This window comes from Dendrobates tinctorius, unplaced genomic scaffold (genome assembly GCF_039654945.1).
Source record: "Dendrobates tinctorius isolate UK_male_01 unplaced genomic scaffold, ASM3965494v1 ptg000024l, whole genome shotgun sequence".
Classification (NCBI taxonomy): Eukaryota; Metazoa; Chordata; class Amphibia; order Anura; family Dendrobatidae; genus Dendrobates; species Dendrobates tinctorius.
In genome coordinates, this window is record NW_027361692.1 from 7,145,910 (window position 1) to 7,159,504 (window position 13,595).

Below are 13,595 nucleotides of genomic sequence, written 5' to 3' on the forward strand. Positions count from 1 at the left end.
TTCTGCAGCGAGCTGCTCCACACGATCAGACAATTGCTTTATCTCCATTGAGAGAAAAAAAAATTCCCCCTACGGCCTCAGAGATATAGAGGAAAGAATATACACACTTTTTTTTTTTTTTTTTTTAACACAATTCTTTCCTGCTATTGAGTACCCTAGGATCTGCGGTATGGCGGGTGATTCTGTTATGATTGAGTCACCGTAGGAGGCAAAAACAGAAATGCTAGTTAAGTCCAGAAAACCAGAGCAGTTGGCAGCTATCGGATTGCAGACCCCTGATCCTATCACAACAACTAACAGTAGCTGTGGGGGGTTCCTACGATGCCCTAGACCCCTCGATCACAGCCGGAGAATTAAATAGGCCTACAGAAAGAAAGGGGAAAACTAAACTGCCCCAGAGCAGACCCCAAAGCAATAGGCAGCCCCCAACATATAATGGCGGTGAAGCAAGATGAAAACACTAACACAGACAGAAAGATAGACTGAGCAAAGACGGGGCCCAAACTACCTAGATAGGAAAGGACAGGAAGGCTGCTGTCTGCAATCCGTGAAAAACCCTATGAAAATAAGAGCCAACAGACTGACAGTGAAAAAGGCCCTGAAGACGCTAGGCTTCAAAAAAGCTATGTCAGTACTCAGGAATATTCTGAAGACAGAGCTACAAGCAAAAGGAGATTCAGCTCACCCCAGCAGGGAATGGCAGAATCCAGAAAAGCAAGGAAAACAAAAACAAAACATAAATGCAAACAGGCAAAGCAGAAAACTTAGCTTTAGGGAAGCAGGAATCAGACTGGTGTCCTAGAAGTCCACAGAGAAATCACCCACAGGGCAGAAGGGCGTCGGCAGCCTTATATCCAGTCAGTGACTCCACTCAGCCAGTCATCCTCATTAGTCTCAGGTGCCTGATAATCAGGCTAATTACCTTCCTTTAAAAAACAGACCTCAGAACTAATCAATGGGATTATATATTCAGTAGTAACACCAGAAGCACCAAAAATAACCCCTAAAATTTAGCTTTTAATTCAATGACTAAAAACTTTAGTGAAAATGACTAAAAGAAGGAGTAGTAGAGGACAAAAAATGAAGGGAAAAAACTGTTTTAGTTCTCTTCAGTTATCGCATAATGGGCCACCGGCTAAATTGCCCTAGTCAGCCCTAGTTTCACCCTTCCTAGCCGCGGAGGTTGGCACCCTAGTTGTAGACGATATGGCGCCCCCGCTCAACGTCGGTATCCCTAATGACCCCTACGTCTCCCTACATATACAAAAAGGGACACAAAAAAGGACCACACACACACTTATAATACCGAAAAAAGTATATAAAGAGACATGAATGGTCTCATAGATAATACTAAATTGCTATGAACTTATCTCGTAGTATTTCTAATGGTATGAAAACCCCAAAAGGAACTTATCTCGAAGTGCCGCACACTGTATTGCTCTCTCGGCCAGGGGTAATGAGACCCCACTTTTTGACCCCTGATGAACCCTCAGCGGACTAAGAGGGGGAAACGTGTCGGGTTTCCATATGCATCAAGTGGCTGATAAGTATAATGTTGTACATTATTTTTGGCAGATCCCTCGGTGGTACTATCTATTCAGATTTAATCTACTGAGCAATTATGCTATGTGACTTTGTATGCATTGCTACTTGAATATTGGTGTACCACGCTGTATAATCAGAGATGAATATGGTAGCCTTATTTTTTATATACGATTTTTGTAAGGTAGCACATTTTGGTGTGTTTTGCTCTATGCATCGATATTGGATTTGAGCTGAATATTGTATTCCTGTGAATTAGGGTGATTTTTACCCTCACTTGCAAGGTAATGGCCGCCGTATGTGCTACATAGGCTGCTTTTTCACTGCCTCTAATGTACAATTTTTGTACTACTTTCCAATGTGTGTCCGGGGTTCCGGACAAATATATCAGTATATGTACTTTTCATTGAATTTTCTTGTAGCCGTTTTTTAATAGTTTTGCTATCTGGTAATTGGGTCTGCCATTTGCAGCTTATTAGCATTTTTGTGACTACGAGATAAGTCCTTCTCTAAGCTGCCGGATATTAACCCCATCTATCATTTTTTTGACTTCGAGATAAGTTCCTTTTGGGGTTTTCATACCATTAGAAATACTACGAGATAAGTTCATAGCAATTTAGTATTATCTATGAGACCATTCATGTCTCTTTATATACTTTTTTCGGTATTATAAGTGTGTGTGTGGTCCTTTTTTGTGTCCCTTTTTGTATATGTAGGGAGACGTAGGGGTCATTAGGGATACCGACGTTGAGCGGGGACGCCATATCGTCTACAACTAGGGTGCCAACCTCCGCGGCTAGGAAGGGTGAAACTAGGGCTGACTAGGGCAATTTAGCCGGTGGCCCATTATGTGATAACTGAAGAGAACTAAAACAGTTTTTTCCCTTCATTTTTTGTCCTCTACTACTCCTTCTTTTAGTCATTTTCACTAATGTTTTTAGTCATTGAATTAAAAGCTAAATTTTAAGGGTTATTTTTGGTGCTTCTGGTGTTACTCATTACCTTCCTTTACCAGAATAGGGAGTTCACCAGACCTCAGTGACGAAGGGGAAAATGAACTCACAACAGTGTGCACTGGGGGATTCATAAGTTTGCAGTCACACAGAGGGGCTGTAAACATTGATTTGGACCGGACAACCTCTTTAAGGGCTTCATATCCTCTCGTCTCTGCTCCTGATTGATGGCTGTAGTGTCTAACCAGTAATCTGAGAAAACTCCCTTCAAAACCTCCCCACTGCTGCCAATTTTTGCTTTTGCTACATTGTTTTTACCTCCCTCATCCAAGAGTTAGAACTTTCTTATTTTGTCTTCAACATAGTAATATATGGGCTTGCTTCTTGCAGCAAAGTTATAATTTTGAATTACACCATTCATTTTAACATACAATATATTAAATTCTTTATTGATACCATTCAGATTTACAAACAATTCTTTGATTCCTTGTTATGAGTAGATCAGCTTCACAGGAGTACCAACATGCAGAACCCTCAATAGGTCCCCAAAAATCCATCGGCAGGCACCTTGAAATCACTACAAAATAACGTCCTTTGGAATTACACATTTTAAATGTTGCTGTCAGATTAACTGTAGAATTTAGGGCAGTAACAGCAGCAATCAGAGCTTAGCTTCAGTTGCTGCTGTTACAGGAAGATGCTGGCTATATAATACAGCAGGCATCTGCTCCTGAGCTCACTCCATACGCCCACTCCCTGGCATGTGATGTACATGTAAGTCACACATTGGGAAGAGGATTAAGCTCATGTTAAGAAGACACACAGTATGACTGTAATTGACCCTATGATGCTACGATTGTAATTCCAGAGTTAAGCTGCTATCAGTTCAAATTATTCTTTTTCACAACTAACTTTTTACTACATGTGTGTCTAACCACAATTTTAAAAAAATAGTTACCACTGTGCTCTGCCCGGTGGTTCAGAAGGTCCAGACCCTCTTTAGCTTTACTTCTTCCAACCAATGATAATGCATAGGTCACAAGACTGAGGGTGTAGTTATCTGCGATGACTTCATTCATTTGAGACTCCAAGTAATTTGCAGCAGCTGTTATTTGAGAGGAATTCTAAAGGAGTGAAAAACATTTGTTTTACATCAAAAAGTAGAGAAGAAAATCCCTCCTCACTGGAAATAGCACATGGAGCTTTCATTTACTTGTTTTACTATAGTAGTAGTTAAATGAAATTCTCCTCTGCATGGGATCAGTGTTCTTTGATGTTCAGCCAACAATGGCATATACAATGCACCATTTACAGTGCACAAAATGGACAATGGCATGGGGTTTTCTTTTACCTATAAATGCAAACTAAGTCATTGTGGAGACAAATGTAGAAACATTGAGGGATATTTACTCACTGGATACAGTCATGACTCACAATATTCAATAAATTGTTTATTCAAAATCAATACATATATGGATTCACATATAACACAGGGGCCATGTTGTTTCATCTTCCTGCCACCAGAAGCTCTTACTGGCCTCTTTATATGCATAACCATATTAAGGATACCAATCCCATTCAATCAGATATAAAAATACCAATCCTAGACTATAAATGTGAAAAATTGGGATTATAATGAGGGATATCTATACAAGGATAATCGCAAAATAGAATAAATCACAGAGAAAAACAAGCGATCAAAGAAATCCAACCAACAAAAAATGTATGAAACATATAAAAATTTATTCAAGGAAACAGGGAAGCAGGACAGGAATTGGAGTCATGAGTTGACCATGGCAGCGTGCAAGCGACCAATGGGGTAAGCATGGAGTGAAAGGACCTATTAGAAACATCAATACAAGGCCTCTTTATATGTTGGGGAAGAGTGTGTTAATTGTTTTTACTTAAAGTAAACCTGTCACCGCGAGTGATAATCTGCAAGTAAATAGCACTCAAATCATTACTGGAAGAGACCATGAAAGGAGGAAAATTAATTAATAGATCTTAGAAAAAAAAATATTGGAATAATATAATATGTTATGTAAGAGCAGTGAAAAACATATGGTCCAATGGCCTAATTTAAATATGTAATAACAAAGGATAAAAAGCCTTGGATAATAAACCATGATGCACAGCGCCCTGCATTGCCTGCCATACAGTAAAGTGGCCTCACATAGTGCTCCATACAGTATAATGGCTCCACATAGTGTTCCATACAGTATAATAGGCCCCACATAGTGCTCTATGCAGTATCATAGGCCCCACATAGTGCTACAAACAGCCTAATGGCCCCACATAGTGCATCGTGAGCCAAACATACCAGGGGGACCCGCCCGGCATCACGGTTCAAATACTCACCCTGATTTGGCCTGCGGGACAGAGATTGACATACAGAGGCATGTAAAAATTTGGACAACGCTAGTCAAAATGACTGTTATTGTGAGCAGTTTAGCAAGATTAAATGTAAAAAATTACAATATACTGTATATATATATTTTTTGCCTAAAATGCAAAGTAAATGTGTCATCTTTAACTTTAGGCCTTTTAGAGATAATTTCATCTTCAACTTGCTTAACTGTTCGCAATAACAGTAATTTTGACAAGCGGTGCCCATATTTTACATGCCACTGTATGTGCTCCACAAAGATTGTCTACACTTTTAAAGGTACTTACCAACCTTGGATGTATGGATAGGTCAGACAACATACAGTTGAAACTAGAAATGTACATACACTGTATAAAAAGACACATATGTGTGTTTTTCTCAATACCTGACATGAAATCAGAATAAACTTATTCCGTTTTAGGTCAATTAGGATTACTATAATTATTAATATTTGCTAAATGTCAGAATAATGAGACAGAGAATATTTTAAGGCATTTTATTACTTACTGCAAAGTCAAAAGTTTAAATACACTAAGATTACTATGCCTTTAAACAATTCTGGACTGCCCATATAATGTCATGTGTTTGGAAGCTTCTGTTTTTTTGCCACAGCTGAGTTAATTAGAGACACCTATGGATGTATTTTAATGTACACCTGAAACACACTGCTGTTTTGTGAAGCATCATGGGAAAGTTTCAAGAAATCAGACAAGATATCAGGAAGAGAATTGTGGACTTGCACAAGTCTGGCTCATCCTTGAGTACAATTTCAAAGTACCTGAAGGTGCCTCATTTATTTGTACAAACAATTACCGTATTTTGCGGTTTATAAGATACACTAGATTATGAGACACACCCCAAATTTTGAGGAGAAAAATAGGAAAAAAAATGTTTTAATAAAATGGCGGTGCTTTTTTACAATCCATGCGTCTTACCAGGGGTGGTAGCTGCGGTGAAGCGGGGTCCCAGGGTCGCTGCTGGCAGTGGCAGGAGTGGGGCGATGCTGCGGACCCCAGACTGGTAGAAAGGGGTGTTCAGATGTGCGACGCTGTGGGTGTTTGGTGGTGCGGGGGCTCCACCGACATTTTGTGAAAGCCCGGAACCCCCGTACTTACATGGTTTACTTTGCGGTGGACTCTGGGAAAATGGCCACTGGGGGTGGCAAATGTGCAGATGGAGATCTTGACACTGAGATCTCATCTCCCGAGATCTTGGTGCTGATATCTCCATCTGTGCATGCCCTGTCCCCGGTAGCCATTTTCCCGGAGTCCACGGCAATGTAAACCATGGAAGTGTGGGGGTCCCGGACCTTCACAAAATGTCGGTGGAGCCCTCACACCACCGAACACCTGCAGTGTTGTACCTCCAAGCACCCTCATCCCAGCCTGCGGCCTGCAGAAATGTGCCACTCTTACCTCCTCCAGCAGCGACCCTGGGACCTTGCTCCACTGCGGCCAGTAAGGTATATTTTAATTATTAGACACACACCCATTTTACCCCAAATCTGGAGCAAAAAAGTGCATCTTATAATCCAAAAAAAATACAGTATATGCAAGTACAAACAAGATGGAAATGTCCAGCCATCATACTGCTCAGGAAGGAGACTGGTTCTTTGTCCCAGAGATGAACGTGGTTTGGTCCGACATGTGCATATCAAACCAAGGACAAAAGACCTTGTTAAGATGATGGCGGAGGCTGGTAAGATTATGTCAATATCCACAGTGAAACAAGTGCTGTATGAACATGGGCTGAAAGGCCACTCTGCCAAATAGAAGCCATTACTCCAAAAGAAAAATAAAAAATGCTAGTGCATTGCCATGCATTATAAGTGATCAGAATGAAAAAGTGAAAGTACCACTGAGGCTAAGTAAGAGAGCAAAAGAAACTAAAGTAAAAATTGCAAAAATATGTTGAAAAAAATAAAACTATATAAATATCCCTCAAGACAGCTGGACCATCATTGTAAATACACCATTGTAAATACACACCTGTACTTTGTATCTCCCCCACCTCACTGTAGATTGTAAGCTCACATGAGCAGGGTCGTTTTATTTTGCTTTAATTAATGTATTGTTAATGTTGTTACTTATGACTTGTGTTTTGAAACTGTTAAACTGTAAAGCGCTGCGGAATATGTTGGCGCTATATAAATAAAGATTATTATTATTTATATATATACACACACACAGCATATATATACGTTTCGCATTGGCACATCCCAAACAATCCGACCTATAAAACTGTCCCACTATTTAACGCCTTAAAAAAATAAGACAAATGTAAATAAAAATGGTATTGCTTAGAACATCATCTTGTCCTGCAAACACAAGCTGCCATACAGCTCCATCTGAGGAAAACTAAAAAAGTTATAGCTCTCAGAATAAAGTGATGCAAAATAGTTATTTTTTTCTATAAAATAGTTTTTATTGTGTAAAAGGAGCAAAGCATACAAAAAATATATAAATGTGGTATCGCTGTATTCATACAGACCCGAATAATAAAGATGTCTTATCAATTTTACCACATGTGGAACTACATAAAAAAAGCCCCCAAAACAATTCCTGAATTGCTGTTTTTTGTTTACTTTGCCTACCAAAAATCAGAATAGAAAGCGATCAAAAAAGTTTCTGAAAATGATACCAATAAAACCGGCAACCTGTCTCACAAAAAAACAAGCTCTCACATGACTCTCTTCAGAATCCACAAAAGAAGAAAGGTAGCACTCATCGAGTTGAGGAAGCTTCACACATTTATTGACATATAAATCACATGTCGGGCCGGGGGAGTGACATAAGGAGTGCAGAAAGGCTGACAACGGCCGTTTCGCGCTACACGAGCGCTTCGACGGGAAAAATATGGCGCTTTGAAATAAAAAGCATCTTTTAGTGCATTACAGCAGACAAACATAAAAATAATATGAATCTGGTATCTCTGGAATACCTTTGACCTGAAGAATAAAGTTGTCTAGTCACTTATACCGCACGAGGAATGACGTAAAAAATAAATAAAACCAATTCTTCACCTGCTATTGAGTTTTTTCATTCTGCCACCCAAAGATCACAGTAAGGCTTGACTCACATTTACCTTGTGCTCTGCACTGAGCACTTACATCGGGCTTTCCATGTAAATCTTTGAAACACGTGATTCAGACGGAACCCCTGATGTACATAAAAGTGAGGTCCGTCATAGCTTTGAGCATTTCTTAAAAGAAGGCTACCACTAAATAGAGGCCAGATGGAGTCCAGAGTTACTTTGCTGCCTCAATATAGTGAGTAGATCCATTGGGGTTTCATCTGATCACATCATTCTGAGATTTAGATTGAAACTTCAAAGTAAGTGCTCAGTGTAGAGATAAGGATAAATGTGATCCCAAATGTTATGGAAAGCGTTCCCAGCAAAAGTTTCAAATCAATCCACAAAAAAAGCAAGTACCCACTCAGGTATGTCATCTGTCAATTGAAATTTAGGCAGCTTCCAAGTTTCTGGTTGTACAAAGGCTCTGGAAAAGTGAAATGGCTTCTTGTCCCCAAAAGAAATAAAGCAATTTTTTCTCCCTCCTCCTTTCTGAGCCTCAGTGTGCCTAAACCACATTTAGTGTCCACATGTTTGGCATTTCGGTAGTGATGAGAATCATGAGCTGGGCACTACAACGGCAGTTTACAATTTTCACTCAGCAACATCCACTGCTGCTTGTTTCTGGAAAACACCCATGGATTCAAAATCATCACTATACCTGAAGATAAATTCCCACAGGGGAATAATTTCCAAAATGGGGTCACTTGAGAGGGTATTCTACTCTTCTAGCACTTAGGGGCTCTGTATATGGAGTCCACAGATTATTCTAGGAAAATTTGCAATCCAGGAGGCAAATAGCGCTCCGTCTCTCCTGAGTCTTGCCATGTGGCTAGCAGTATTGTGCAGCCACATATTTCTACATTCAGAAGAAATTGTGCAACAAATTTTGGAGTTATATTTCCCTATTTTCCTGTGTGAAAATGTAAAATCTAGCACTAAAAGAAAAATTTGGTGGTAAAAAATTAAATTTTTTTTTCATCACTGACACAATGGAATCAAATTATGTGACACACCTGTGGTATTAATATGTTCACATCCCCCTAGATGAATTCATTGAGAGGTGTGTGTAGATTCTATAATGGCATCACTTATGTGGTATGCTGCTGTTCTGGCATCTCAGGGACTCTCCCAGTGGGTTATGGCACCAGCATACCATAACAGTAAAATCAGTACCATAATAAGGTGCTCCTTCCCTTCTGAGCTTTGCACTGTGCATGAAAAATAATTATCAATTGCATGTAAGGTATTGGTGCACTCAGGACAATTTTTGCAACAAAGTGAAGTCCATTTTTTCCAACTAGTCCTTAGAAAATTGAAACATTTCAGTAGTAAAAAATATAATTATTCATTCTTCACTGTTCAATGGTATAAAATCCTGTGAGTCACATTTGTCAATATGGTCATAGCACCCCAGATTAATTCATTGGGAGGTTTATTTTAAAAAATAAGGTCACTTATGGGGGTTTTCTGCTGTTCTGGCACCTCAGGGGCTATGCAAATGTAGCAGCCTCAAACCAGTCGAGAAAAATCTTAACTCCAATATGGCCCTTCTTCCCTTCTCAGATTTGCACTGTGCCTCAAAAGTAGTTTTCGACCACATATGATATATTGGTGTAGTCAGGAGACACCACACAGCAAATTTGAGTGTCCATCTTCTTCTGCTATCCTTGTGAAAATGAGAAAATAAAGGGCTAAAACAACATTTTTGTGAGAAAAATATATTTTTTTAAATTTTCACAAATTAATTAATCTTTATATAGCGCTAACATATTCTGCAGCGCTTTACAGTTTGTACACATTATCATCACTGTCTCCGAAGGGGCTCACAATCTAAATTCCCTATCAGTATGTCTTTGGGAGGAAACCCACACAAACTCGGGGAGAACATACAAACTCCTTGCAGATGTTGTCCATGGTGGGATTCGAACCCAGGACTCCAGAGCTGCAATGCTAACCACTGAGCCACCGTGCTGCTCGCAAATGAACATGCTAAAATTCTGTGAAGCACCTGAGGTTTTAAGGTGCTCACCAGATATCTAGATAAATTCCTTGAGAGGTATAGTTTCTAAACTGGGGTCACTTTTGCAAAGTTTCCACTCTTTAGTCATGTCAGGGGCTCTCTGTTAGGCGTCGGATTTCCGGCACTGCACAGCGGGAATCCCGAGCCTTGCCTCTGACGGTCTCCCACTCCTCCCCGGCCGCAGAGGAGCTTGCTCAGCAGACTCGTCGGTCCCGGCGCTCTGTCCAGACCAGCTCCGTGGGTTTGCTTGCTGCTGCCACCCCTGGTTCAGCTTTGGCAATGCATGCTGCTCAGCAGCAAGATCCTCCAGGGACTAAGTCCTCATGTCGGGCCACTGGGCATGCCTGTGGAGTGATCTCCCATTGGAGATCAAAGGTCATGTGCTCAGGTCCTGCTCGTGTTCGGATTGGCCCATCCGAGAAGCAAGGAGGATCACGGACTCCTGCGGCTATAAAAGGTTCGCATGGCCGCTCGGCCATGCGCTAAGATAGACTCAAATAGTTTGGTGTGTATGATGATGGATGCATGTATCTGGTGTCTGACTCATTATGAAACCCCTACCCTTTGATACGTCTGTTGTTAGGGTTTAGGGACTGAGTCAGCGCCTGCTAGTGGCTAGCCTGTAGGCCACAGTGCATACCGGCCGTCTGCACACTTGCACACGCCATTTATTTGATCCCTGTTGGTATCGCAGTCGCGGTGCCTGGCGCTAGCGGTCTAGAGGGACTTCAGTCCTGCTGTCTAAGGGCTGAGTTCTGTGACGTTACGCTAGCGCTTACTCTGCCGAGCTCTGTAAGCGAAAACGGGCTATGGCATCTATTATTTGCGGTAATGCGGCTCTAAGTCATAAGAGTTCGCCTCGGTACACCTTGGGTGAGGTTAACCCCGTGTGTGCCGTTATTTTACCGCCATATCGCGTCCGCCATTACCGAGCAGCAGTTAACACCTCTGCACGGTGGACCCCGGGCTGCGAACGCACCTAAACACCATCTTATTATTTGGTGTGTTCCGCCAGCCCTTAACATTATCTTAGCGCCAGGGTCTGGCCGATAATGGCGGATGAACAACGACTGCAAAGGTACATCCAGCAGCTGGAGGGTAGGTTGGCAGCGCTAGAGCGTTCCACCTCAGCTGCGGATGTTACCTCGGTCGCCGTTCAGGCAGCCACAGAGGCTGTCGCTCGTGTCTCCACGGCCAGTCCTGCCCCGACCTTGTCCCGCCTCCCGCTGCCCGAGAAGTTCTCAGGGGATAGTGCTTCATGTAGGGGGTTTCGTGAGTCAGTGCTCCATTCACCTAGAGCTGCTGGCTACACGATTTCTCTCTGAGCGGGCCAAGGTGGGATTTATCATCTCCCTCCTGTCGGGCAGGTCCTTGGAATGGGCCACTCCACTGTGGGAGCGTGGGGATCCCCTGGTACAGAGTGCCACCCACTTCTTGGTCGCTCTGAAACAGGTGTTCCTGGGACCTCAGGTCACACATGATACGGCACTCCAGTTGCTGGCGCTAACCCAGGGTTCGTCTTTGGTCAGCCAGTATGCCATCCTCTTCAGAACTCTGGCCTCTGAGCTGGAGTGGCCAGATAAGGTGCTCATACCCATATTCTGGAGAGGCCTGGCTGATCATGTCAAGGACACCCTGGCCACCAGGGAGGTGCCCACCACCCTAGAGGAGCTCATTACAGTCTCCACCCGGATTGACGTTCGCTTCACTGAGCGAGGGTTGGAGCGCTCCAGGTCCCGCCAACGCTATAAGTTGGCTCCAAATTTTGCCAGACCGCTGGAACCCCTCGGCCCACCGCCTGAGCCTCCAGAGGCCATGGAGGTGTCCCGCACAGGGTCCAGGGCCCGGTCCGTGCGGGTACCCCCAGTCTGCTTCCGTTGTCGGCAGACTGGGCACCACGCTAACCAGTGCCCACAGCGGCCGGGAAACTCCCCCGTCTAGTGGTTATCGAAGGGGGCCTACTAGACACAGCTAATTTCTCCTCCAAGCTCCTGTTTAAAGGGGCGTTAGAGTTTGAGTCTTCCACTCTGATGGTGGAGGTTTGCGTGGACTCTGGGGCGGAGGGCAACTTTATGTCATCTGCCTTCGCTCAACAACACGCAGTCCCTCTGGTCTTGCTACCTCAGCCAGTCACCATTAGGGTGGTGAATGGGGCGACACTCCCGTCCCAAATCACCCACCAGATGGCTCCACTGAGACTCTCACTGTCTCCGTCTCATCAGGAGATGCTGCCTCTCCTTGTGATGCCAGAAGGTATCGACCAGGTCCTCCTAGGGGTTCCCTGGTTACGGGTCCACTCTCCCCACATAGACTGGTCCTCGGGGAAAATCCTCGCTTGGAGTAAGTCCTGCGAGGGTAGGTGTCTGAGGGACTGCATTCAGGTCGCTACTTCTGAGGTTCCTGCAGATCTCTCCTCGCTTCCCAAGCCATATCGGCAGTATGCAGACGTTTTCTCCATGAAGGCGGCGGAGATCCTTCCGCCGCACCACCCTTACGACTGTCCTATTGACCTCTTGCCCGGCGCTGAGCCTCCTCGGGGTCGAGTATACCCCCTATCTGTCCCAGAGACAGAGGCCATGTCGCAGTATATCAGGGAGAATCTGGCAAGGGGATTCATTAGGAAGTCGGTGTCCCCGGCGGGAGCGGGTTTCTTCTTTGTCCAAAAGAAGAATGGGGAATTACGTCCGTGCATCGATTACAGGGGACTTAACGCCATAACCGTTAAGAACAAGTATCCTCTGCCCCTGATATCGGAACTATTTGATAGGCTACGGGGAGCGAGAGTGTTTACTAAGCTTGATCTGCGGGGAGCCTATAACCTGATTCGCATCCGTGATGGGGACGAATGGAAGACGGCATTTAACACCAGAGATGGGCACTATGAATATCTGGTGATGCCCTTCGGGCTATGTAACGCCCCAGCCGTCTTCCAAGATTTTGTGAACGATATCTTCCGGGATATGCTTGCCACCCCGGTAGTAGTCTATCTGGATGATATTCTTATTTTTTCTCCAGATATTGACTCCCACCGGAGAGATGTTCGCAAAGTTTTCGATCTCCTGCGGGCCAACTCCCTCTATGCCAAATTGGAGAAATGTGTGTTTGAGCAGGAGTCCTTGCCTTTCCTGGGTTACATCATCTCAGCCCAGGGTTTGGCCATGGATCCTGCCAAGCTACAGGCGGTGATGGATTGGCAGGAACCCCATTCTCTCAAAGCGGTGCAGCGCTTTATGGGGTTCATAAATTACTATCGCCAATTCATTCCCCATTTCTCAACTTTGGTTGCACCCATGGTAGCCCTCACCAAGAAGGGTGCGAACCCCAAACTGTGGTCGGAGACTGTCTCCAAGGCTTTCGCCTCCATTAAGTCCCATTTTGCTAGCGCTCCCATTCTACATCGCCCTGATGTAGATAAGCCATTCATTCTAGAAGTGGATGCCTCCTCCGTCGGTGCTGGGGCGGTCCTTTTCCAGAAGGACTCGCAAGGTCGGAAGCACCCATGCTTCTTCTTCTCCAAGACCTTCACACCGGCGGAGAGGAATTATTCCATCGGGGACAGGGAGTTGCTAGCAATGAAGCTGGCCTTCTCAGAATGGAGACATCTCCTGGAGGGGGCTCG

General features: G+C 43.7%; 1 protein-coding gene across 1 annotated transcript in view; it reads right to left on the reverse strand.

Annotated features, from left to right (window-relative positions):
• Window positions 1–13,595, reverse strand: part of CD109 (CD109 molecule) — a 465,421-nt gene that overhangs the window by 71,035 nt on the left and 380,791 nt on the right. The window contains exon 26 of the mRNA XM_073569324.1: window positions 3,454–3,619. Coding sequence (XP_073425425.1) covers window positions 3,454–3,619 — 166 coding nt within the window. The remainder of the gene's footprint in view (window positions 1–3,453; window positions 3,620–13,595) is intronic.